This window comes from Vulpes lagopus, chromosome 11 (genome assembly GCF_018345385.1).
Source record: "Vulpes lagopus strain Blue_001 chromosome 11, ASM1834538v1, whole genome shotgun sequence".
In the NCBI taxonomy this organism is placed as follows: Eukaryota; Metazoa; Chordata; class Mammalia; order Carnivora; family Canidae; genus Vulpes; species Vulpes lagopus.
Window position 1 is genome coordinate 49600522 of NC_054834.1, and position 24611 is coordinate 49625132.

At 57.6% G+C, this 24611-nt stretch overlaps 3 protein-coding genes across 3 annotated transcripts; 2 read left to right on the plus strand and 1 right to left on the minus strand.

Annotated features, from left to right (window-relative positions):
• The first annotated feature begins 13662 nt into the window (after nucleotides 1-13662).
• Nucleotides 13663-14765, plus strand: LOC121501415 (interferon-induced transmembrane protein 1-like). The gene is made up of 2 exons (XM_041773430.1): nucleotides 13663-13931; nucleotides 14462-14765. The coding sequence occupies exons 1-2, from the start codon at nucleotides 13752-13754 to the stop codon at nucleotides 14654-14656; spliced, it is 375 nt and encodes a 124-aa protein (XP_041629364.1). The 5' UTR covers nucleotides 13663-13751; the 3' UTR covers nucleotides 14657-14765.
• Nucleotides 14766-16151: 1386 nt separating this feature from the next.
• LOC121501414 (interferon-induced transmembrane protein 1-like) lies at nucleotides 16152-17233 on the plus strand. The gene is made up of 2 exons (XM_041773429.1): nucleotides 16152-16514; nucleotides 16953-17233. Exons 1-2 carry the CDS (start codon nucleotides 16266-16268, stop codon nucleotides 17142-17144), a joined length of 441 nt encoding a protein of 146 aa, XP_041629363.1. The 5' UTR covers nucleotides 16152-16265; the 3' UTR covers nucleotides 17145-17233.
• A 5755-nt stretch (nucleotides 17234-22988) lies between these two features.
• Nucleotides 22989-23808, minus strand: LOC121471548 (interferon-induced transmembrane protein 1-like). The gene is made up of 2 exons (XM_041722353.1): nucleotides 23623-23808; nucleotides 22989-23183 (listed from the first exon to the last, which is right to left on the minus strand). The coding sequence occupies exons 1-2, from the start codon at nucleotides 23806-23808 to the stop codon at nucleotides 22989-22991; spliced, it is 381 nt and encodes a 126-aa protein (XP_041578287.1).
• Nucleotides 23809-24611: the final 803 nt, after the last annotated feature.

Below are 24611 nucleotides of genomic sequence, written 5' to 3' on the forward strand. Positions count from 1 at the left end.
AATTTGATAGGAAAAAAATATGTAAAAATTTAGAGAGTTAGTAATATTATCACACATCTGAACAAAACAATAAGATAATTGACCTAATCAGCTCTATGAACACTGTACTCTATACCTACATGCACATGTCCATATATAGATTGATAAATATACCCACGATGTGTGTATCACGAATATATGATATACTTGAAATCATGGAATTGTTACAATTCTGCATTTGCTAAGTGTAGCAAATATAAAACAATTTCAAATATTTAAATAATTGATAATATGCTCTATGATCAGAGTGGAATTAATCTAGAGATTGATAATGAAAGATAAAATAGGTAAATAGAGCTATATATAACAATATATCACTCAATATGCAGCTATCAAGTGAGATATCAGAAAAAATTAAAATTTGAATTACATGTAGACTATAAATAGCAGGTGCACATGTAGAAATATAATGCAAATAAAAAAAATAAGGTGTGGTTGGGCAGGTAACAAGGTTTAAAGTTCTTAAGGTGGTTTCACTGCCAGGAAATACTTACATAACTAACATATTTTGGGAGTTAATAAATCTGAACTGCATGTTGTAACCTGTAAGTTAAACATTTGGAGTACAGGGAAAGTGTGCAAATCATTATAAAATGAAGGTCGAATGATGAATTATCTAAGCAAAAGAGTAAGAAAGGAGACTAAAGAGAAGCACACTACATCAAGGAAAGTCAAATAATAACATGTCAGACATATTTGAACTAAATTCATTGAATGCTAGAATTGATTTAAAATAAAACCCTTTATTATTCTTGTAAGACACATATTTTAAGATAAGGATAGAAGAGACTAGATTTTATAAAATTGCAAGGAAACATCAGGGAACATTACCCAAAAGGTTGCTGGTACACTTGTAGTAATACTGGACAACGTAGATTTTAAGGGGAAAAGCATCACCAATGGGATATTTCACAATGGGGAAAAAAACTCCACCTGAAGACATATCCTATACAAAGTGCAAAGATATTGAAAAAAGCCAGATTTAAAAACCAATACCTAAACCAATACACCTGATCTATAGAAAATCAAAGAATTGCACCAAACGTCAGCTCTGAAACGATGCCAGCAAGAAGTGGAGTGAAATATTGACAATGTTGAAAGAAGAAAAATAACCCCATTTACGTAGAATTCCACATATAATGAAATTATTCCTTGAAAGTGAGGATGAAATGTGTTTTCTCAAACAAAAACAAGGAATTTGTCAGCAGACCTACCCTGTAAGAAATGTTAGAAGAAATTTTTGGGGCAGAAATAAAACTATACAGAGGTCAGAAACTTTAATCTCCATGAAGAAAGTGCATCAGAGAAGAAATAAATGAATGTAAAATCTATTTCTTGTTCTTAATTAAATTAAATGAGTTAGGTTAGTTCGTAGTGGTGGTGTATTCGGTTATCACGGCACAAAGAAAGCTAAGCAAGATGAATCACGGCAATGTTCAAGGGCCAGGAGGGAAGAATTGGGAACAGCGTCGGAGTCCCTGCACCATCTCTAGAGCAGTGTCCTATTACTTGAAGGTGGACATGGTAGGTTACAAATGTATACTGGGTGCGGGTAAGTAAAATAGGTTCTACTTTCCAAAACCCCTCTGCCAGAAAGGCAGTGAGAAAAAGTGAAACTTGTAAGAACAGAACTTTTCAGAACTCTGGAAATTAGCAAAAGTCTTAAACTCTCTGGGTGTGATTTAATCAAGAAAAGCTCCCAATTTTTATTTTTTTTTTTTTTTTTAATAAAAACAGTGAGATTTGCAGTGTTTTAACTTGCCATACTCCCATCTACCACTCACACCAACCCTTTGGTAATTTAAAACTGTTGATCCTAAAAATGAAACTGTCAGTTGTTTTACCAGCAAAACGGGTTTATTCAGGAATAGCAGAGAGTTGCAATCTGGGACACGCTAGCTTCCCAAAAACCACAGGCAATGTGTGCGGCTCTTCCTTTTGGGAATGTTGGGGCTGAGAAGGCTCTCCCTGCAGGTTAGTGAAGCTCCCTTTGCTCAGTTTCACGAAGCCAACAAGCACCCAGCCCTCCCAGGCAGGTGGACCACAGCAGGCTTGGGACTCCTTCCTAGGGAACTGCCCTTATTTGAGCAATGTGACAACGCCCGCTCTGGGAGACACTAGTCAAAATGGTCTTCTCATCCAGCCTCACTCAGAGCCTGCACAGGGTGGACACTTCTCTCTGTGGACGTTTGTTTAAAATTTTGAGGAGCAAGTGTTTAACATCATGGCTGCTTGAGGCAGTAGAGGGTATTTGGGGGCAAACAATAAGCTAATCAGAAAGTTCAAGAGGAAAAGCTGGGGGTGGGGGTGAGACATCCATAGGAGGCTTTGAAAATTTCCAACAATTCTATTTATTTATTTATTTATGATTTTATTTATTTATTCATGAGAGACACACACAGAGAGAGAGAGAGAGAGGCAGAGACACAGGGAGAGGGAGAAGCAGGCTCCGTGCGGGGAGCCCGACGTGGGACTTGATCCCGGGACCCCAGGATCACACCCCGAGCCAAAGGCAGATGCTCAACCACTGAGCCACCCAGGCGTCCCTCCAACAATTTTTATTTTTTATTTTTTTTATTTTTTTTTTTAATTATTTATTTATTTATGATAGTCACAGAGAGAGAGAGAGAGGCAGAGACACAGGCGGAGGGAGAAGCAGGCTCCATGCACCGGGAGCCTGATGTGGGATTCGATCCCGGTTCTCCAGGATCGCGCCCTGGGCCAAAGGCAGGCGCCAAACCGCTGCGCCACCCAGGGATCCCCCTCCAACAATTTTTAAATGTGCAAAGTGCTTGAATCAACATTTCTTCCAAGAAGATGCACAAATGACCAGCCAGCACATGAAAAGATATTCAGCATCTTTGGTCACTAAGGAAATGCAAATCAAAACCACAATGAGAAATCACTTCATATCCCTTAGGATGGCTTTTACCAATAAAACAGAACATAGGAGGTGTTGATGAGGGTGTGGAAAAGTAAGAAGCCTTGCTAGTGGGAGTATAAAGTGGTGCAGCTGCCATTAACCCTAACATAGAGTCGCCATGGGACCCAGCAGTTCCAACCCGAGGTGTTTATCCAAGAGGAGTGAAAACATGTCCATCAGGAAGCATATATGTGGAGTGCCAGGGTGGCTCAGTGGGTTGAGCAGCTGCCTTGGGCTCAGGTCATGATCCCAGGGTCCCAGGATCCAGCCCCACATTGGGGTCCCTGCTTGGCAGAGAGCCTGACTCTCCCTCTGCCTGTCAGCACCCCCTGCTTGTGGGCTCTCTCTCTCTGTCAAATAAATAAATAAATAAAATATTTTTAAAAATTTGTCTGAGAAAAGGAAGCTTAGATGCAATGGTAATGGCAGCATTATTCCTGCCCAAAGAGACAACCTAAACACCCAGCAACAGATGAAAAGATAAACAAACCATGATACATTTACTCACTGGAATATTATTCAACATAAAAAGAACAAAGTCCTGACACCTGCTATGACTTCGATGAACCTCAGAAACATTATGCTCAGTAAAAGAAGGCAGACACAAAAGGTCACGTATTGTATGATTTCTTTTATGTTCTATATCCAAAACAGGCAACTCCACAGAGGCCTTTCTAGTAGGTTAGTGGTTATCAGGAAATGGGAGAAAAGGGGAATGGAGACTGATTATTTAACTGGTACAAGATATTTTTCTGGTCTTGATGAAAAAGTTTTGAAACTAGAGACAGGTTGTGGTTGCAGAACATTGTGAATATGCTAAATGCCACTAAATTGTACACTTTTGAATGGTCATTGTATGTTGTGTGAATTTCACCTCAATTTAAAAATCTAAAAAATTAAACAAAATCCCAACATATTCCTGGAATTCTAGAAGCCAGGCACATATGGAGGGTGGTGCTCCTGCTCAGGCAAGACCTGACAAGAGCCCTGTGCTCTAACCTACCGGCAAGCAGGAAGTGAAGGTGGAGGCAGACTTCTCACCTTCCTGATTGATTGCTGCCAGCAGGCCCGACACGTTCCCAGAGCCCCTTGACAAAGACAGGGACTTACTGGTCTCAGAAGTTTGAACAATCTCTGTCCAAACATTAGCTCACCCCAGATTTCATCAGAGAAGCATAAAGCAAATAGATTTAACAGAATTACTTCAGAGAATAGTACCAACAGAAGCAATAACAACAAAGAGGTGAAAATAGTCCCCCTGGGGAAGAGGTTTCTCAACTTGTCAAATTGTATTATATTAGAAGTCCAGTTTTTGTGAAAAATAAAAAAATGTAAAAAGTCTAATTTTCGGGATCCCTGGGTGACGCAGCGGTTTAGCGCCTGCCTTTGGCCCAGGGCATGATCCTGGAGACCCGGGATCGAATCCCACGTCGGGCTCCCGGTGCATGGAGCCTGCTTCTCCCTCTGCCTGTGTCTCTGCCTCTCTCTCTCTCTCTGTATGACTATCATAAATAAATAAATAAAAAAAAAAAGAAAAGAAACTATGACCCATACACAGAAAAAAAAAAGGAGTCTATAGAAACTATCTCTGAGGAACCCCGGATATTGTAATTGCTAGGAAAAGACTTTAAATCAGCTATCTGAAATCTGTTTGAAGACCAAAAAGAAACGACATTAAATAAAGCAAAGTATGAGAAGGAACTCTCATCAAATAGAAAATATCAATAAGGAGATAAAAGTCATCAAACAGAACCAAATAGAAATTATGGAGTGGAAAAGTACCCTCCACAAAATGAAAATTTCACAGAAGAGGCCAGCAGCCTATTTGAGGCAGCAGAGAAAGAGTCCGTGAATGGGAAGGTAGGTCAACGGAGGTAATCCAGTCTGAAAAACAGAACAACAAAAAAAGAACAATTAAGTTAGTCTCAAAGGCTTGTAGGGCACCATAAAACATATTAACACATGCATAATGGGTATCCCCAAAGGAGAGGACTGATAGAAGAGTGTCAGAAATTGTGTGTAAAGAAATAAGGACTGAAAACTTGCCAGATGTGGTGAAAAGCATATCCTGTAAGTTCAACAAATCCACAGGGGGTTCATGCAAAGAGACCCAGCCTGGACACAATATAACCAAACTGCTGAAAGTAAAACCAAAGAGAGAATTTTGAAAGCCCCAAGAGAGGAGCAACTCATCACATACAGGGAATCCTCAGTAAGATGGGAAGGGATGCCCCATAAGAACAATGGAGACCCGCTCCTGCCCTGACATGTCACCGTCAATCAAGAATCCCATATCCAGCAACAGTAGCCACACGAGTAAAGGAGAATTTAGACATTACGAGATAAACAAAACCAGAAATAATTCTAGGCTAGCAGAACCAGCCAACAAAAATACTAAAAAGAGTTCTTTAGGCTGAAATTAAAAAAACAGTAGATGGTGATGCAGATACACAGGGAGAAGTATAGCATCCATAGAAGTAACTCTATTTGGAAATATAAGAAACAGTATAAATGTATTTTCGTTTGTGACTTTTTTCTGATTTAAAAGGCATTGGCATTAAGAAACATTTTAAATCTGATATTTATATCAGATATACGCACTGAATAAAGATTTATATGTGATGAAAACGTTGCAAAAGATGGAGGAGTGAGTGGAGCTACACAGAGGTAAAAGTTTTGGATATCACTGAAATTAAGTTGGGTTATTTCAAGCCAGTTTATTAAAAGTTAAACTGCTAATATTAATCCCCACAGCAACCACTTTTTCAAAAAAAGAAACTTGCAAAAAATATATAGTAAAATCAATGAAAAGGAAGTTAAAATTCAAATGATCTATATTTCATGCAGAAAAGGCAGTTATTGAGGAATAAAGAAAACAGGAAATAAGACATTTAGAAAAAATGGTAAATCAAAGTCACATTTAACTTAATAATCATATTAAATGTAAATGGGTAAAACAATCAAAAGACAGAATGCTAGAAGGGGGTAGAAAAACAAAAATGTGATCCGGATAAAGACAATATACAAGAAATAACCTTCAGATTTGACAACACACACAGGTTGGGAAGATAAACACCCTGAAAAGAGTGACCAGAAGAGGCCTATGCTGGTGCGACTAATCGTCAGACAGCACGGACATTAAGGCAGTTATCACCAGGTATAATGGAGGGTATTTTTTTATAAAGATTTTTTTTTATTTATTGAGAGAAAGTGTGTGAAAGGGGTGAGGAGCAGAAGGAGACAGAGACTTTCAAGCAGACCCCATACGAAGTGTGGAGCCCAATGCAGAGCTTCATCCTAGGACCCTGAGATCGTGACCTGAGCTGAAATCAAGAGTAAGACGCTCAACCAACTGAGCCCCCCAGATGCCCCAATGAAGAACATTTTGTAATGAAAAAACAACCAATCCTGGGATCCCTGGGTGGCTCAGCAGTTTAGTGCCTGCCTTTGGCCCAAGGCATGATCATGGAGTCCCGGGATCGAGTCCCACATCGGGCTCCCTGCATGGAGCCTGCTTCTCCCTCTGCCTGTGTCTCTGCCTCTCTCTCTCTCTCTCTCTGTGTCTATCATAAATAAATAAATAAATAAATAAATAAATAAATAAATAAATAAATAAATCTTTAAAAAAAACAACCAATCCATGAACAGGATATAAAAATTATTTTTTTTTAATTTTTATTTTTATTTATGACAGTCACAGAGAGAGAGAGAGAGGCAGAGACACAGGCAGAGGGAGAAGCAGGCTCCATGCACCGGGAGCCCGACGTGGGATTCGATCCCGGGTCTCCAGGATCGCGCCCTGGGCCAAAGGCAGGCGCCAAACCGCTGCGCCACCCAGGGATCCCCAGGATATAAAAATTATAAACCACAATGAGCGTTAGGACACTTTACAGATGGCACAGCCCCCACCGTGCATGGTGGAGCTCAAGGACGGCTGCTGCTTGTTGTCCTCTATTGGGACGTCCCTGAAAGGATGTGGATGGAGGGGAACAGGCAATCGAGTCAGCACCAGATGCCATGGCCAACAACGGGCCCACCTTCCCATTTTACAGACTCGGGGGTAAAGAACTGAATTATGAATCTCTTGCCTCACAGATGCCTCAAAACACGACACACGAGCACATGTGTATACGGAAACCACCGTACAGGCTCTGAAGACACTCCTCGTCCCTGTCAGGGTTCCAGAGCCTGATACTGAAAAGACACTTGTTTCACTTCTCAGATACACAGGGCTGGGCTTCTGAATGGGGCGCTCCACGGGGCTTCTGCCTCCTCAAGCGGCCCGTAGAGTGCCATGGTGGGTCCCTCAAGGAAGCTCAAGTTAAGTGAAAGAGGCATGATTCAGTCAAAGTTGGGTAGCAGGGGTGACTTGTGATCAAGGGTCTGATTTCATTTTCTTTGCTGATAGCTCTAAGTCTCCTCCTTCTCCTCCTTCTCTGCCTCAGGCTGGTAGGAAAGCCTGGGTGCTGCCTCCTTTGGCACTAGGGGCGGGGCGGGGGAGTTCCAACCATGCCTGGCAAATCGTGCCCCGGCCCCAGTCCCTAGGCCACCATAAAAATCTTGAACAGCCTCCTTGCTCTACTCTCCCAAGCTGTTTCTTTTCCTTTTTTTCTTAGGATTTTATTTATTTATTCATGAGAGACACAGAGAGAGGCGGAGACACAGGCTTTGGGAGAAGCAGGCTCCATGTGGGGAGCCCGACGTGGGACTCAATCTCAGGACCCTGGGGTCACGCCCTGACCCAGGGCAGACGCTCAACCACTGAGTCCCCCAGGTGCTCCTCTCAAGCCCTTCTTGGACCTGCTGGGGACTGCCCTGCTCTCCCCATAATGCGTCATTGTGTGAGAAATACACCCAGTCTCGGTCCCTTGGATGTGCGTCCTCATCACATTCCACATTTGAATCAAAAGTTTTGGGTTGGGGGGGAACAGCGTCATCCTGTGGGTGGCCTCACAAGTACACACCAACTAGACTTAACATAACACATGTTCTCCTTATGGGCACACGACATATTCTTCAGGTGGGACACATGTTAGGCTACAAAACAATTCTCAATAAATGCAAAAGGGTTGAAATCGTACAAAATATATTATCTGACCGCAATGAAATACAATTAGATTTCTGTGACAGAAGGAAAACAGAGACATTCCCCGCGGAACCAGAGACCCGAAGAATAGGGTCTATCACAAGATAGACCAGAAAGTGCTTGGAGATGAGTGAAAACCAAACCCAAATGTGTGAACACTTGGGGAGGCAGGGCAAGCAGCGCTTGGAGGGAACGCCTCCAGGTAGAGACTGTCGCTTAAAGAGGGGAAAGATGTGAAATCGATACGTGGGTTTTCACCTTGAGAAACCAGAAAAAAAAAAAGCAAAGTAAAATGCAAGCCGAAGGAAGGAAATGACACAGCTTAGGGCAGGCATAAAGAAAATCGGCAAAACTAAAAATGGATTCTTTGAAAAGACAAACAAAATTGACAAACCTTCAGTTAGAGGTGAAGAACCCCCCCCACCCCCCCCACCCCCCTCCCCGTGAGTGGGACCAGGCCTAACCCTGAGGCAGCCCATCCAGGCGCCTCCCATGAATTCAAGCCACAAAAACATTCTGTTTTTCCGAGATAAGAAAACTATCCCCCCCCACCCGGCCCTGACTGGAAAAGTCCCTGAACATGGTCGTGTTGACCTTCAAAGAAATCAATCATGTCATAACCCGAATGCTATGCTACTCCTGCGGTTTTTTGCCTTTAAAAGATGCCTGTAATTGCTAATCGGGGCGCTCTGCCACCTCTGAGGCGGAGAGCCCGTTTGTGCAAACGTTCAATAAACCCTCTTGCTTGTTGCATCTACCTGTCTGGGGTCTGAGTCTCTGGGGCGTCCACCGGGACACGTTGGCACCCGTGAGCAAGGGTCCAACAAGAGGCACTAGGAAGAGAAAAATCTCAGATTTCTAAAATCAGACACGAAAGCGGGGACAGTATAATCACCAGTAGCAGAACTACAGAAATCCCGAGGACGGCTGCATACCAGCAGGTCAGATGATCCAGAGGAAACAAAGTCTTACGGACACGGCACCTACACACGGGCTCAAGGGGTCACACAGCATACGGCTACGGGAAAAAGACAGGGGACCCAGTTCAAAATGGCAAAGGGCCCGGCTCGACACGTCTCCAGGGAAGGTGTCCGAGGGCTGGCAAGCACACGAGGAGGCGTCGAGCCTCCTGAGTCACATGCAACACGATGTCCCAGTGAGACACCACTTTCCGCTGGGATGAGCCTGAGTTTCTTTGTCTTTGACTTTTGGTAGTTTGGCTATGACGCGTCTGCATGCACATCTCTTCGGGGTCATTCTTTGAATTCGTGGTGCTTCTTAGACGTGAGGTTTAGTGTGGTTTTTTTCTCCCCCATCAAATCTGGGAAGCTTTTGGCCATTCTTTCTTCAAATGCTTGTTCTGTGCTTTCTCTCACGCCTGCCTGGGGCCCTCACACGCACGTGGTCCCGTGGTTGGCGTCCCACAGGCCTCCGAACCAATTCATCTGCCTTCTTCAGGTGGGGTGACCCCAATTACCCGCCATCATGCTCGCCCACAGAGTCTTCCCGTGGGTCAGATGTGCTCCCGGCCCCGTGTGATTTCTCAGCTCATGAATGCACTTCCCAACTTCAGAATCTCCATTTGGCTCTTGTAAAAGTGCTTTCTCCTTCTCTATAGTCTCCCTTAGTAGAACACCATTCTCATATTTTGTCTAACTTGTTGGGCACCAGTTCTTGGGGTTTCTTGATCACACCCGAAACCTTCGTCTAGCAAGTCCGGCCCCTTGGAGCAGCCCGGGCCGAATGCTTCCCTCTGTGTGTGCGCCAGGGATTTGTGACTCTTTGCCCGATAATTCCAGTCCGAAAGTGGCCATTGTCGGCGACAGGATCTGGCGGCCTGGGGACAAGGCCCCTGCCCGCGGCTCGTCCCTCTCGTTCAGGGAGACTGCTGTCGGGGTGCTCCTGCTGCACCCCGTGGCCTTGTGTCCGGGCGGCCACCGACAGTGCTTAAGCTGCCCTTGCCGAGCCGTGGGTGTGAGCCGTGGGTGCCCACGTTCAGTGCCTGCAGCCCACAGCCGCCCAGTCCTTGCCAGAGGCTTTGTGGGGGCCCAGCCTCAAGCCTCTGGCGGCTTGCACCCCAGCCTGGTCGCCACCTCCTGCTCAGCAGGACTTCCAGGTCATCCTGACGCAACAGATCGGTAAGATACCTGTCCGGTCAGAAATATTTCGTTAATATATTTATGTACATTAAACACGCGTAACCCTTGTGGCAAATGATATCCCGAGAAAGACACGAAGCTCATATGTGAAAATATTAAATAAATGAATGGAAATGACTCACGAGTGAAGGAGTATAAGGCAAACCTGAGGCGCGGGGAGGAGGTGTCTCGTCCACCGCCCCCCGCACCTGCCCAGGTTGAGCCCGGCCTGGGGGCCCGGAGTGCCCCCTGCACCCCGACTCCCCGCCGCGGGGGCCACACTGCCCTCCTTCCCCGCGGGTGTCTCCCGGCGGAATAGCCTGGCTCGTGGCCTGTCCCTGCAGCTGCAGCTCCCGAAGCCGCAGCCCTCCGTGTCCCCACACCTGGAGCCGTGGCCGGGCCAGGCAGCAGCCAACGGCTATGACGGAGAGTCGGCGGGGGGGGGGGGGGGGGGGGGGGGGGGGGGGGAGCTGCGAGGTTTTCACCAGCCTGGGCCACTTTCCACCTGTGTCACTTGGGACACACAAGAAGTTGACCAATTGCGACCAATTCCGGTCACCTCATGAAAGCCAACCGTTTTCAGAATACCCGAGGTGCTCCCAGGGGCGGTGAGGTGCTCCCAGGGCAGTCAGCCCACTCGGGGCGCGACCGGCGCCCATCCGGGCAACCCCGCCTGCAGCACGGAGGCTCCCACCGGGTCCTGGAATGCACCCCGCAGGCCAAGTGGACACCCCAGCCGAGGGCCAGGCAGCCTCCGCCTCGCCCCAGTCTCATGGGGAGGCACGACCTCTCCGGGGGTGCTGCTGCCCTCACCGGGCCCAGGGCCCTGGAGCTCCCTCCGGGTCAGTGAGGCTGTCAGACCACAGAGAAATGCCTCGGACACACTCGGAACGGCTCCCCGTGTGGCCCACGCCGCAGCCACGCCAGTGACAGGATGTGACCGCGTAAGGCCCCCGAGACGGCCCTAGGGACGACCAGCAGGTGAAGAAACTGCGGTTCAAGAATGTCTATGAAAACTTAGAACAGTAAGAACTGCTGACTAGGAAGGAAGGTTATACCCTTTCTCCTCTGCCCTCCCCCTCCCTCCCCTTCCCTCTCCCTCCTTCCCCTTCCCTCCTCCTCCTGCTCTCCCTCTCCCACTCTCTGCCTCCCCCCCCCACTCCTCTCTCCTATCCCCTCTCCTCCTCCCCACCCTCCTTTCCCTTCCCTTCCCCTTCCCTCCTTCTTCCTCCCCCTTCCACCGTCACTCTGCCAGGTCCTCAAGGTGCAGACTCCTCTCCAGACTGAAGAGGCCAGACACAGGGCTCCCCTCCCCTAGCAGCATCGGGAGGGCTTCATCCTGGGAGGAGGGACTTCCCTCATCCTGCTTCCTGCTTGCCTGGCTGCCTACTGCTGAGTCCCTGCGGAGCCCCAGGAGAGTGAAGTCCAGAGACTGAGGCTCCCTCTGCCCAGCTCCCCATCCCCACCGTTGCATAGAAGCTGTGCCTGGGACCTTGCAGCACAGAGATGGGGGACCCTGGCTATCCTTTGGGTCCTGAGAGCGATGCTCTCTGTCCACTGAGCGCTCGGCTCCTCAGAGCCAAGTTCCCACCATGGCTCCAGGAAAGTGGCTCAGAGGTCTTGCTGGGAAGAGAGGCAGGGCTTAGAAGCAGGTAGTTCCTGACCTCTCCCCCCAGACACTGCTTTCCTCTGCAACAGAGCCTGAGGTTCAAGCCAAGGGGACTCTCAGAAACGGTGCAGCCCGCGATAAAGGGGGGACAGGCCGGGACTCAGGGAAGACACAATCTCAGCTGTGGGTCAGTTCATCCACAGAACGAACCCTGGAATACACAGGTGGAGTGAACATTCCTGGGGTAGGAAAAACATCAAACATTCACATCAGAAAATATTCCTTCGAAGGAACCAGACCTTGGTTGGATTAATCTGCAGAGCTATTTATACAACAAGGCAGGGTTGAAACGGTAGAGGGATCAGTGGCCAGTAAGGGGGGCTCAGGGAGACGTGGTCCCGAGTCCCTGCCAACACGCCATGTGGCCCTGGACTGGGGTCACGGGAGAGAAAAACTACCCAAGCCAGGCACTCTTGTTAGAGGGAGAGGCAAGCAGGAACCCGGGAACCGGAAACCAGAGCCGGGATTGCTGCCGCATGTCCTGCGGACCGAGTTTCCACCAGAAACCACTGAGACACCTGAGGGAAGACGGCCCACGCTCCGGAGGGAGCAGCTGCCAGGCACCAGCAAGAGCCCCACGTGGCCTGGACAACGGGAAAGGACCCCAAAGAGCCGGGTCCAAGGCCGCGGGGCTGAGGGAAGGGGCTCGGGGCCCAGGAAGCCGCGAGGCGTCATCCCAACCGGCCGTCCCTAAGGGGACAGGCCGCGTCTACGCGGACGTGGAAGATCCAGTGCTGAGGAGGACGTCGCTGCAGTGGATCAAGTGGACACGAGCGTCTGCGGGAGACCCGGCGAGGGCCCCAGAGTCCTGAGCTCCTGGGATCCCGCCCCGCGCCCCGCGGGGGACCGGGGACAGGACAAGGCCTGGCGCTCCCGGCAGGCAGGGACCCAGTGCTGGGACGTCTGCCCGGAGCGGGCTGTCCTCCGCGGCCTCAGGGGAGCCCAAGGCCACCAGCCGCAGGGCCAGCGGGGCGCAGGGAGTGGTGTGGCGGGCAGGCCGCGGTCCTGGTGGCTGGCACCTGATCCCGGGGGGACACACGCACACCCACAGCGGGCCTGGGTGCTCGGGGCACCCCGGGACATGGGCACTAGCTGAGCGCTGTGGGCGGCCAGCGGGGCCAGGTCACCTCCCTGCAACCCCAGGACCGAGGGCCAGCTGTGGTGACAGAGGACACAGCCCAGAGGGAAGACGCCCACAGGGGACACAGAGTCGCTGCGAGGTGCCCAGGACGGCCATGCCCCATGTCGCCCACAGCGGCCCGTGCGCCAGCAGCTGCGCGCCAGCGTGTCACCTCTGCAGGAAACAGGCCCTGCGTCCACACGACAGGGTCTCCGGCGCCCCAGTGAGGAATGAAGCAGCCGCAGACGCTAAGACGCCTGAGATTCGGCTGCAGCACACGAGCCCAGAGAGAATCCCAGATGCGCAGACACGTGGCAGCCCTGTGGAGGGCAGCCCCGAGGGGGGCACGGGGACCCGTGACCGCCAGGCGCTGGGCACAGGCCCCGGGTGGCGACGGCAGACCTGGAGGGCACCCACGTCAGGTGCCACACGCACATCCTGCACCTAAGCGCCAGGCCCGCAGCTGCAAGGCAGGAATGTGCTGGAGCCCTGGAGCCCCCCCCCACCCCGCCAGTGGGTGCAGCAGCACCTTGTGTGAGGCCGTTGACGGGACAATAGACCAAGGCCAATAAGATATGAGTCAGGCAGATGACAGTGAGTGACAGGCCTCAGCAGCCCTGCCCAGCCCCTGCCCATGGAGCCTGCACAGCACCAGGAAACCACAGGGAAGCCCAACCTACCCCCAGGCCTGGCCCAGCTCCCTGCCACACCTGCTCGGGGCCACACGGCCACCTGCACTCTTCTTCCCCCGGCACGCCTGCGCCTCCCCACGAGAGATGATGCAGAACAAGGTGGACGTGCGGGGGGCCCCCCTGAGCACGGCTCCTGCGACGACCACGGTGATCAACGTCCCGGTGGAGACGGTCGTGCCCGACCACGTCGTCTGGTCCCTGTTCAACACCATCTTCCTGAACTGGTTCTGCCTGGGCTTCGTGGCCTTTGTCTACTCTGTGAAGGTGGGTGGGTGCGGGCCGGGGCCTCCGCCCGGGGTGCCAACCTCGGGGACCTCCGCCCAGAGGGCGCTGGGGGGGAGCCCACGTGCTCGTGGGGGGTGCGCGGCCCGTGTGACCGGCCCTAGGGAGGCGCGGGGAGGCCGCACGTGGTGCCAGCGGAGGGCAGGATCCCCGGCGCCCACCATCCCTAGAAGCTCTCCTCCCCACTGGAGCCTCAGCACATCAGATTTGGAGCCCCAGTCTGGGACAGAGGAAGCCACGACCCTGAACGCTGCTCAGCCTGATGGGGCGAGTGGCCAGGGAGGGGCCCAGAGCCAGGCAGGGGCAACCCCGGGGTGTCCAGGGGGCTGCCGAGGGCCGAGGAAGGACGTGGAGGCCCCAGAAGGGACAGGCCCCGGGGCCCCGACCTGCTCAGGCTCAGGGAAGGGGACGGGGTCCAGGTGGGGGTGAAGGTCAGGGCCCGCCATGGCGCCCCTGAGTCCCTGGTCTGGGAGGACCCGCCCCTCACCCCACTGTCCACGTGTCGTCCCCAGGCCAGGGACCGGAAGATGGTGGGCGACCTGACCGGGGCGCAGAACTTCGCCTCCACTGCCAGGTGCCTCAACATCTGGGCGCTGGTCCTGGGCCTCCTCCTGACCATCATATCCATTGTCCTCCTGGGCATGGCCTACGCCGCGGCCTACGGGGCCCTGTTACAGGCCATGCAGGAGAGCGGCCGCTACCACTAGGAGCCCCCGCAGGACTCCCTGGGCCCCTCCTGCCCGCCGGCCATGCCCCAGCCCCCAGCCCTCTGCTCCGGGTGCACAGACCGGCCTGTGTGCAGCCGACTTCAATAAAGTGCCCTGTGTGTGACGCGCTGTGACCTCCCTCCCGGGGCGGGGTGGGGGGGTGTGCGGGGAGCCCCCGGCGCCCTGGGCCTGAGCACACCGGCCCCCTGCCCAGTGTGGGGCTCCGGGGGGCAGGCACATCCTCAGGCTGGGCTGGCTGCTGGCCACCTGCGAGGAGCAAGGCCTGGCCAGGGAGCTGGGGGGTCCCCGACCCAAGGACTCCGCGAGTCCAGCACAGCCTGGGTCCCGAGGGTGAGGCTCCGCCTCCCAGGTGTGTGGGAGCCTTGGAGCCGGGCTGCGGGGGCACAGAGCTCTCCCCTGTGCGCTGACGGCAGAAGCGACAATCACACCCAGTGACTAAGCCCGTGGACAGGAAGCCTGAGAAGAGGGACCCGTCCCCCAACCACGGCCCGGCCCGCAGGATGCAGCGGCTGTCCAGGGCCCCCGCCAAGGGTCTCCCGGCCTCTGGGGGTCATGGGGCTTGGGTGTGAGCTGGGGCCAGAGCCTGGGTCACACGTGGGGCGTGGGCGTGGGGTGTGGGGCATGGGGTGTGGGGCGGTCCTGGGCTCCTCTCCCTGGGCAGGGGACGCTTGGCTCAGGCAGTGGTGTGGGAGGCCCCAGAGGGGGTGGGCGCTGGATCCAGTCTACATGGCAGCCTGCAGAGGCTGCGGGAGTGCGGGGGGCCGCAGGCGGGTGTCCAGGTGGGACCATGTCGGGCGCCTCACCTGGGGCGTCCAGGCTGCCGGGTCCACAGTGGGGCAGCCCTGGCCCGGCTCCCTCCCTCAGCAACCTCCAGCTCCCCCACTGGCTCCTGTCCCCTCCTTGGAAGACAAGTCCCAGGTCCTCAGAGGCACCCAGGTCACAGGCCGGCGCCTGCAGTCACCCTGCCCCCTGCCTGCCGACCGGTGACCTGGGGCCGCCTGCTGATTTCCTGGGTGCTCCGGCTCCCCAAATGCTCAGGGCCAGGGCTCCCCCCAGGGCCCTGCTCTCTCTCTCCCTGCGCTCCCCCGGGCCCAACCCCATTCCACCTGTCCCTGGGCCTCCAACCGGCACCTGACAACCTGACACCTTGTGCTGAGGCTACGCCTGTGCTGTGTGATTCCCGAGTCTCCTATTTTACAAGTCTTCCAAAGTTTACTGGAAGCTCCAGCGGAGGCTCCTTGGGATCAGGGAGCACCCGCAGGCGGCCCGTCTCCACCCTGGATAGTAATAAGCCGAGACCCGCGGGGGCAGGTCAAGGCTGCGGGGAGTGGGAGGCGGGGGAACAGGCCCGGGGACCCCCTGCACACCCTTGAGCAGGGAGGGAGCCAGGACCGCCTGTCCTCAGCGAGTCCCCGCCCCGCCCCCTGTAACCTGACACCGGGCTCTGGGGCCACCCTCCTGGTACCCGGCCAGTTCACCACTTTCAGAAAAGCCAGGAAACAGAAACTTTGGGGAAAGGAAACCACTAGGGAAGGTGGGGCCCCGAGCTGCCTCCCGAGTCCGCACCCCGCGAGCTGCACCTGCCACCATGAGCCGCGCCCCTCGGCCCTTGCTCCCAGGCGCCTGTGCCTCCGGCGCCCCCACCTACGAGATGCTCAAGGAGGAGCACGAGGTGGTGGTCCTCGGGGCCCCCCAGAGCGCGGCTCCCGCGACCACCACCGTGATCAACATCCGCGGTGACACGGTCGTGCCCGACCACATCGTCTGGTCCCTGTTCAACACCGTCTTCGTGAACTGGTGCTGCCTGGGCTTCGTGGCCTTCGCCTACTCCGTGAAGGTGGGTGGGGGTGGGAGGGGGAGTCCCCGGGGTGGGGGGGGGCGGGGGCACCTGTACCTGCAGGGAGGCTGCAGCAGCCCTGCGCCCAGCCAGGGTCCCACGGGTTCCCCTACTGACCGATACTAGAAACCACATCCCTGGGCTGCGCGTGTGGCCCCAAAGCCCCCCCAGGAAGAAGAAAGGACTTCGGGGGAAACTGAGGCCAGGGAGGGGCCAGAGCCGGGCAGGGGCGACCCCGGGGGGTCCAGGGGGTCCGAGGGCCGAGGAAGGACGTGGAGGCCCCAGGAGGGACAGGCCCTGGGGCCCCGACCTGCTCAGGCTCCAGGGAGGGGGACTGAGGTCCCGGGTGGAGGTGAAGGGCAGGGCCCGCCAGGGCGCCCCTGAGTCCCTGGTCTGGGAGGACCCGCCCCTCACCCCATGTCCACGTGTCGTCCCCAGGCCAGGGACCGGAAGATGGTGGGCGACCTGACCGGGGCGCAGAGCTTCGCCTCCACCGCCAGGTGCCTCAACATCTGGGCGCTGGTCCTGGGCCTCCTCCTGACCGTCACCTTCGTCATTCTTGTCTCAACCGGCTCCCTGGTGATTTTCGAAACAGTTTTCGAGATGGTAAAACATGACGGAGGGTCCTAGTCGGTGCCGGAGGCCTCGGCGGCCCCTCCCGTCGCACTGTCACCTTCAGGTCCCTCTAGCGCTGGTGTCAATAAAGCACGTGCCCGTGACCTGCTGCGCTCTCGCTGGGGGGCCCTTGAAGACGCCCGTGGCCCCGCTGCCCGCCCTCGGCCCGTCGCCCGCCTGCACCTGCTCTGGCGCGTGTGCCGGGTGGGCTCGTGTGGGGAAGAGCGGCAGTAGATTCAGGCTGTTCCTAGCTCCCAGGGACCCCGTGGCGGGGAAGGTGGCGGGACACCCGCTGCCGGGAGCACAGCCTCTACGTCTGGCGCTATAAGGTCTGGCCCCTGCTCTCGAGTCGGGGTGTACCCTTGCCCCGAGTGGGGTCACATCATCACCTCCTCGTGTTGTGGCCTCCGTATCGGGGACACCGTGGCTGCCCCAAGGCAGACCCCGAGCACTGGGGCCCTGGCTGCAGTTCCCCAGTCCTGCGTCCCTGCCCCGCACACGGCGCCCTAACTCGTGGATGCACGGGGGAGACTCGGGGTACCCTGGGTGGAGGGGGGCACGCTGGCCCATCAGCCGTCCAGTCGGTGAAGGAGGCGATCCCGGCCCCAAGAGGCCAGTGGGGTTAGACCCCGGCCGGGTGGGCAGGGCAGCCCCACCTTCCCGGATCCTCGGCACCTGACGGATCCCCTGCTGCCGAAGAGGGTGTCCGTCCTCCCTTCCCCGCCCCCACCTGGGCCACCCCGGGCGTCTCGGGGTGGACGCCTGTCCGTCTTCCTCCCGGAACCGCTGCCCCCGTGGCCGGAAGAGACTGTTCCCTCCAGAGCACCATTGGGAGGTGCTTCGATGCCTCTGAGGCTCTTCCGCGGCCTCATCCCGCCGCCCACCCTGGGGCCCGGGCACCCGGTGGCCCAGAGCGCGTGGCCTCAAGGAAGCACCCAGGGGTGGAGCCCCTCTGCCCCGCGCTCCGCAGCCAGCAACTGCCCGTGGGCCACCCTGGCCTGCGGGAGGCCTCAGCTCCGTCCTCCGATTTGCAAAAGCTTCACCTCGAAGGGCTTTGTAGGCGGCATGAGAGGGTCGACCCTAGCAGGACCCTGCTCCCGGCACCACAGCTAGGGAAGGTTACACCAGCTGTGACCATCCTCCCCAGAGCTTCGAGAACGTGACTGTGCCTGCCCCTCAGGCCGGGGCCCGTGCCCGCGGCGATGCCCCACCCGCGACCCGGGCCACCTCCCCCCCCCCCCCCCGCACCTGGAACCCTAAGGGCGAGGTTCTGAACCCCTGGCTTGGGGACCTCGGCCGACGTGGGGACAGTGCTGTGCCTGGAACGGCCGTGGACGTCTCCCCACCCCCGCCCTGCATTTCTTCCATCTGGCTGCTCCCGACCCGCGATCTTGCATGAGCAGCTGGGGACGCGGGAAGGAGACCCTCTCCGGACTCTGTGGGCCGCTCTCGCGAATCAGTACAACCAAGAGGTCACGGAGGGCTCCAGGGGGCCCACGTGGTCAGAGCACAGGTGCGGCCCCGGCTGGTGACAAGGGTCCAGGGACAGTTGGTAAAAATGAACCCTGGCCCGTGCGACCCACTGACCCTTGGGCAGAAGGGCTGGGAATGGAGGCGATGCTGACGCCCTGCGGGGTCTGAGGCTTCTCAGTGCCTGTTGCTGTCCATCCCGCGCACGTTGGAACTGGGTTAAACTAAGGTTAAAGCTGCCAGTTATTTGACCGCCAAATGGGTTTATTTTATTTTTATTTATTTATTTATTTTGCCAAATAGGTTTAATCGGGAAGAGTAGAAAATTACAATTCTAGAAAGGCAAACGATGGCAAAACTGTACAAAAATCCCAAAACAGAGGAACAAAGATCTTTCATAGATTGGGGGGGGGGTGGTTGTAGAGGAGAAGTCCATTGGAGTGACCTGGGGGTTGGGGGTCCTGCCTACCACTGGTTAGGCTCTCACTGTGGGGGGGGCTGTGCTCCCCCTGCCTGGCTGTGACCCCTGATGAGCTCTGCTCCACCTGCAGGATCTGTGCCCCCCCGGATGGTAGAGGGTTGCCGCTCATGGTGGGTGATGCAGCTCGTGGGGGGCGGACGCGAGAGGCAGCTCTGGGCCCCACCTTCCCCAGTGGTTTCCTTTTCTCTGAAAATTTATTTTTTGGTGCTCAGAGAATTGGGAATTGGCTGGGTCCAGGAGGGTGTAAAGCAGAATCAAAGATTGGTGTCAGGCTACACAGGTGCTGGGCAGGTGCTGGTGGTTGCTGGTGGGTGCTGGCAGGTGCTCACGGGTCAAGGGCTGAGGTCTCTGGGGGGTTCCCTGTCCCAGGCTCTCAATCAGGTGCTGTCCCCGCTGCCCCACCTCCTCATCCAGGGCTCAGGGTGGCCCCAGGAACTCTCGTGGCCTGTGAGGCTCCCCCTTCGCCCCCACCCAGACTCCTGGTGCTGCAGGGCCCCCATCTCACACAGCAGGTCCCTCAGGCCCCACACAGAGGGCCCCCAGGCCCCCAGCCCGCATCCCAGGGCTTGCAGGCCTCCTGTCTGGAATCTGTTCCCCTTCCTGCCCTGGAGTCCGTGGTGGGGAGGGGGTGCGGCGTTGTGCGTGCCCAGGTCAGGACCCAGCAGGCAGAAGGGGGGTCCGGCTTGTGTCAAGGGTCCATGTGGCGGCCCCGGGGGCACAGGCCTTCGAGGTCACGCACCCCTGCCTTCCCTCCCCACCCCCACCCCCACCTGCTCTGTGGTCGTCGTGTGGTAGTGATGGAGGAAGTGGGGACTTTCCCCTTCTGCTTCTGCCCTGCGCCCCCTTCTCAGGGGTCGGTCGGCTCAGCTTGGGAGCGAGGACACGGCCCCGCCCGAGAGCCAAGGCTGCAGGTCCTCTGCTGTCCGCAGTCCTGGGCCGCTGGGAGCTCTCGCCACAGCCTGGGGGCCAGTGGGCTCCACACCCCAGTCCAGCCTCGCGTTTCCCAGTTCACTGTGTAACACCCCCAGGGCGCCCCCAGCTGCTTCCTGCCCTCTGCCCCCCTCGCCCCCCTGTCCCTGGACCCTCGGCACCAGCCGGGGCCGCACCTGTGCTCTGACCACGTGGGCCCCCTGGAGCCCTCCGTGACCTCTTGGTTGTACTGATTCACAAGAGCGGCCCACGGAGTTGGGAGAGGGTCTCCTTCCCGTGTCCCCAGCGGCTCATGCTGGGACGCAGGTCGGGAGTGGCCAGATGGCAGAGATGCAGGGCGCTGTGGTCCTGGTGTTGTGGCCGCACACCGACCCTGAAGGTGTCCCCACGGACCCAGCACTGGGCCCCGGGGAGAGGACCTGGCCCTGGTGCCCGGTATGGGGGGAGGTCAGGGAGGGCCGGGTGGACCCCCGCTGGCCCCGGGGCTGCCGCCGCCCCTAGGTCGTCTGTGCTACACACAGGCCAGTGGCGTGGAGTGGGCTACACGGCCTCTGGGGTGAGGGCGAGGCCCAGGGGCTCCCAGGAGGCCCCTTCCCCAAGGGCGGTGCAGTGGCCCTCCCCTCACGGCTGGGCCAGAGTTGCAGGCGGCCAAGGCCCCGCCGAGGGACTCGTTGTGGGATCTGTGCACTGGCGGGTTCTCGGGGTTTCCTGGCACCGCGGCCCGCGGAGCTCGGAGCCGACCAAACTGCCTGGAAGCGGATGCGCGGTGCTGCGGGAGGCCCCCGGGTCCTGCCTGGGTCTCGTCCCAAATATGACGTGTGTGGAGGCGGCCGCCTGTGTCCTCAGGCCTCCATCAGCCCCGACCCCCTGGCGCCCTGGCGCCGCTCCGGGTGCGTCCCTTAGCTTCCAGCTCCCCCTCTTGGAGCTCGCAGCCTGCACCCCAGGATCTTCAAGGCCCCGTGGGCGCCGGGGTGCAAGCACAGGCGTGCCTAGCTCTCTGCCTCACACTCCTCCGCCCCGACAAGCAGACTGGCAATTCTTCCTTTCCTGTCCTCCGGGTCCAGGGGGTCCCTGCCGTCCAGGCAGGAGCAGAGGGACAGTGTGGGACAGCGGGGGTGGAGGACGCGGGCAGCACACACTGCCTGCTTGATCTGGAATGTTCCGCCCCATCCTCTAGAGTGTTAGGGCTGGGCCCTCTCCAAGCTCCGACTTGGCACGTGTGACACAACCCCGCTCGTGGTGGGCAGGGCTGCCAGACGTCCCCTGGTGGCCCACGTGCTTCTCGAGACAGGAAGGAAGGACTTGGGCAGACCGCCGTGCGCACCTTCTGGCCTGGGCCGGCTGGGTCTGCAGCTCCACGTGGCCTTCCGGGGCCCACCTGGGTCGGGGTCTGGCTGGCAGGTGGGGCCAGCACCCTGTGCCCAGTTACTGGAGGATAGACTGGCCGCTGTTCCTCTTCCCAGGGTGACACACTGGTCTCAAGCCCCCTCCTGCTGGCCGTGGGCAGCAGGGACTGACTGCACAGGTGGCTGCCGGGCCTGCCCCGCCAGCCAGTCTGCTCGCGTCATGGGTGAGAAGGCTGAAACCTGCCTCCCGGCGCCCCTCACCCCAGACGCGGAGTGGGGTGCCCACCATCGTCCTGCCTGCCGGAGCCTCCTGTGGGGTTTCCAGCTTTACCTGCTGTGTCCCCGGGTTCAGGACTGAAAAAGCCCTGGCAGGACGGCAGGTGGCGAGCCCATCACTGCGGGAGGCTTGGGCATGAGGCGCCACAGTCGGAGTAGAGAGCGGACAAGTAGAGGCCGGACACCAGGGCCGGGTGGGAAGGCGGCGGGAGGTGGCCAGAGCCAAGGGCCGCTCCTCAGAGCTGCTGTCCAGGCAGGGAGGAGCTGCCCCAGGCAGCCGCCCCGACCCACCCAGACCAGCCCGGCAGTGCCCAGACACGTCCCTCCTCCTCCCCACCAGGCGGGAGGCGCACTGCTGGGCTCCCCGGTATTGGCCCGGCGGGATCCCAGGCAGCCAGCTGCCCAGGGCCCTGCACCACGGAGGTTGACACAGGGGGGTGGGCCTTGCCAGGTCCCTCCTCCGGGTGCCGGAGGGAGCACAGAACCAGGCCTGGAGGCTGCTGAGGGAGGGAGACAGGCCAGGGCTGCCCCACTGTGGACCCGGCAGCCTGGACACCCCAGGCGAGGCACCCAACATGGTCCCACCCGGACATCGGCCTGCGGCCCCCGCACTCTCGCAGTCTCTGCAGGCTGCCATGTAGACTGGGCCCAGCACCCACCCCCTCTGGGGCCTCCCACACCACTGCCTGAGCCAAGCGCCCCCTGCCAGGGGCAAGGAGCCAAGGACGGCCCCACGCCCCAAGCCCACGCCCCACGTGTGGCCCTGGCCCCAGCTCACACCCAAACCCCACGACCCCCAGCGGCCAGGAGACCCTTGGTGGGGCCCTGGGCAGCTGCTGCATCCTGCGGGGCCGGGCCACGGTGGGGGGACGGGTCCCTCTTCTCAGGCTTCCTGTCCACGGGCTTAGTCACGGGGTGTGATTGTCGCTTCTGCCGTCAGCGCACAGGGGAGAGCTCTGTGCCCCCCCAGCCCGACCCCACGGCTCCCACACACCTGGGAGGTGGAGCCTCACCCTCGGGACCCAGGCTGTGCTGGACTCGCGGCGTCCTTGGGTCAGGGACCCCCCAGGACCCCGGCCAGGCCTTGCTCCTAGCAAGCGGCCAGCAGCCAGCCCAGCCCGGGGACGTGCCCGCTCCCTGGAGCCCCACACTGGGCAGGAGGCCGGTGTGCTCAGGCCCAGGGCGCCGGGGCCTCCCTGCACCACCCCCCCAGGAGGGAGGTCACAGCACATCACACACATGGCACTTTATTGAAGTCGGCTGCACACAGGCTGGTCTGTGCACCCAGAGCAGAGGGCTGGGGGCTGGGGCGCGGCCGGCGGGTGAGGAGGGGCCCGTGGTGTCCTGCTGGGGCGCCTAGTGGTAGCGACGCCTCTCTTGCATGGCCTGTAACAGGGCCCCATAGGTCGCGGTGTAGGCCATGCCCAGGAGGACAATGGATATGATGCCCAGGATGATGCCCACGACCAAGGCCGAGATGTTGAAGCACCTGGCAGTGAAAGCGAAGCTCTGTGCCCCGGTCAGGTCGCCCACCATCTTCCGGTCCCTGGCCTGGGGACGACACGTGGACAGTGGGGTGAGGGGCGGGTCCTCCCAGACCGGGGACTCAGGGGCGCCCTGGTGGGCCCTGCCCTTCACCTCCACCCGGGACCTCAGTCCCCCTCCCTGGAGCCTGAGCAGGTCGGGGCCCCGGGGCCTGTCCCTTCTGGGGCCTCCACGTCCTTCCTCGGCCTTCGGCCCCCCCTGGACACCCCGGGGTTGCCCCTGCCCGGCTCTGGCCCCTCCCTGGCCTCAGTTTCCCCCGAAGTCCTTTCTTCTTCCTGGGGGGGCTTTGGGGCCACACGCGCAGCCCAGGGATGTGGTTTCCAGTATCGGTCAATAGGGGAACCCGTGGGACCCTGGGCGCAGGGCTGCTGCAGCCTCCCTGCAGGTACAGGCGCCCCCGCCCCCACCCCGCACCCCGGGGACTCCCCCTCCCACCCCCACCCACCTTCACGGAGTAGGCGAAGGCCATGATGCCCAGGCAGCACCAGTTCATGAAGACGGTGTTGAACAGGGACCAGACGATGTGGTTGGGCACGACCATGTCACCGTGGATGTTGATCACGGTGGTGGTCACGGGAACCATGCTTTGGGGGGCTCCAGTTTCAGGAACCTTGTAGTGGTCTTGGTCCATGTTTGAGTTTCGGGGACGTGTTTGTGTGTGGTTGCCAGGCAAGAGGAGCTGGGAAGTGCTGTTAGGTAGCCAGAGCCTTGACCATTGTAGGGTGAAGCCTGGGTGCCGGAGGTGGGTCCTGGAAGAGCTCGGCCCCACCTTCTGGTCCCCTGTCCCCATCTCAGCTTCCTTCTGCTTTCTCAGAAATTCCTCTTTCCTACTGTTTTGTAACTGGGTGACTGGGTTGGCAGGAGGTAGACCTAAAGACTCACTGTCAGCATATACCTGTGCTGGGCGGGTGGCTGGCAGGTGCTGGTGGGTGCTGGGTGGGTGCTGGGCTGGTACTGGGCAGGTGCTGGCAGGTGCTGGATAGGTGCTAGCAGGTGCTCGCGGGTCAAGGGCTGAGGTCTCTGGAGGGTTCCCTGTCCCAGGCTCTCAATCAGGTGCTGTCCTCGCTGCCCCACCTCCTCATCCAGGGCTCAGGGTAGCCCCAGGACCTCTCGTGGCCTGTGAGGCTCCCCCCTCGTCCCCACCCAGACTCCAGGTGCTGCAGGGCCCCCACCGGGCACAGCAGGCCCCTCGGTCCCCACGCAGAGAGCCCCCAGGTCCCCAGCCCGCATCCCAGGGGTCGCAGGCCTCCTGTCTGGAATCTGTTCCCCTTCCTGCCCTGGAGTCCGTGGTGGGGAGGGGGTGCGGCGTTGTGCGTGCCCAGGTCAGGATGCAGCAGGCGGAAGAGGCGTCCGGCTTGTGTCAAGGGTCCATGTGGCAGCCCCGGGGGCACAGGCCAGCGAGGTCACGCACCCCGCCCCCATCGCATCAGGGGA

Coding starts and splice junctions, on each gene's coding strand:
- LOC121501414 (XM_041773429.1), top strand. CDS start 16,266: ATGAGCCGCGCCCCTCGGCCCTTGCTCCCAGGCGCCTGTGCCTCCGGC. Junction 16,515..16,952: donor CCTTCGCCTACTCCGTGAAG/GTGGGTGGGGGT, acceptor TGTCGTCCCCAG/GCCAGGGACCGGAAGATGGT.
- LOC121471548 (XM_041722353.1), bottom strand. CDS start 23,808: ATGGACCAAGACCACTACAAGGTTCCTGAAACTGGAGCCCCCCAAAGC. Junction 23,184..23,622: donor CCTTCGCCTACTCCGTGAAG/GTGGGTGGGGGT, acceptor TGTCGTCCCCAG/GCCAGGGACCGGAAGATGGT.
- LOC121501415 (XM_041773430.1), top strand. CDS start 13,752: ATGATGCAGAACAAGGTGGACGTGCGGGGGGCCCCCCTGAGCACGGCT. Junction 13,932..14,461: donor CCTTTGTCTACTCTGTGAAG/GTGGGTGGGTGC, acceptor TGTCGTCCCCAG/GCCAGGGACCGGAAGATGGT.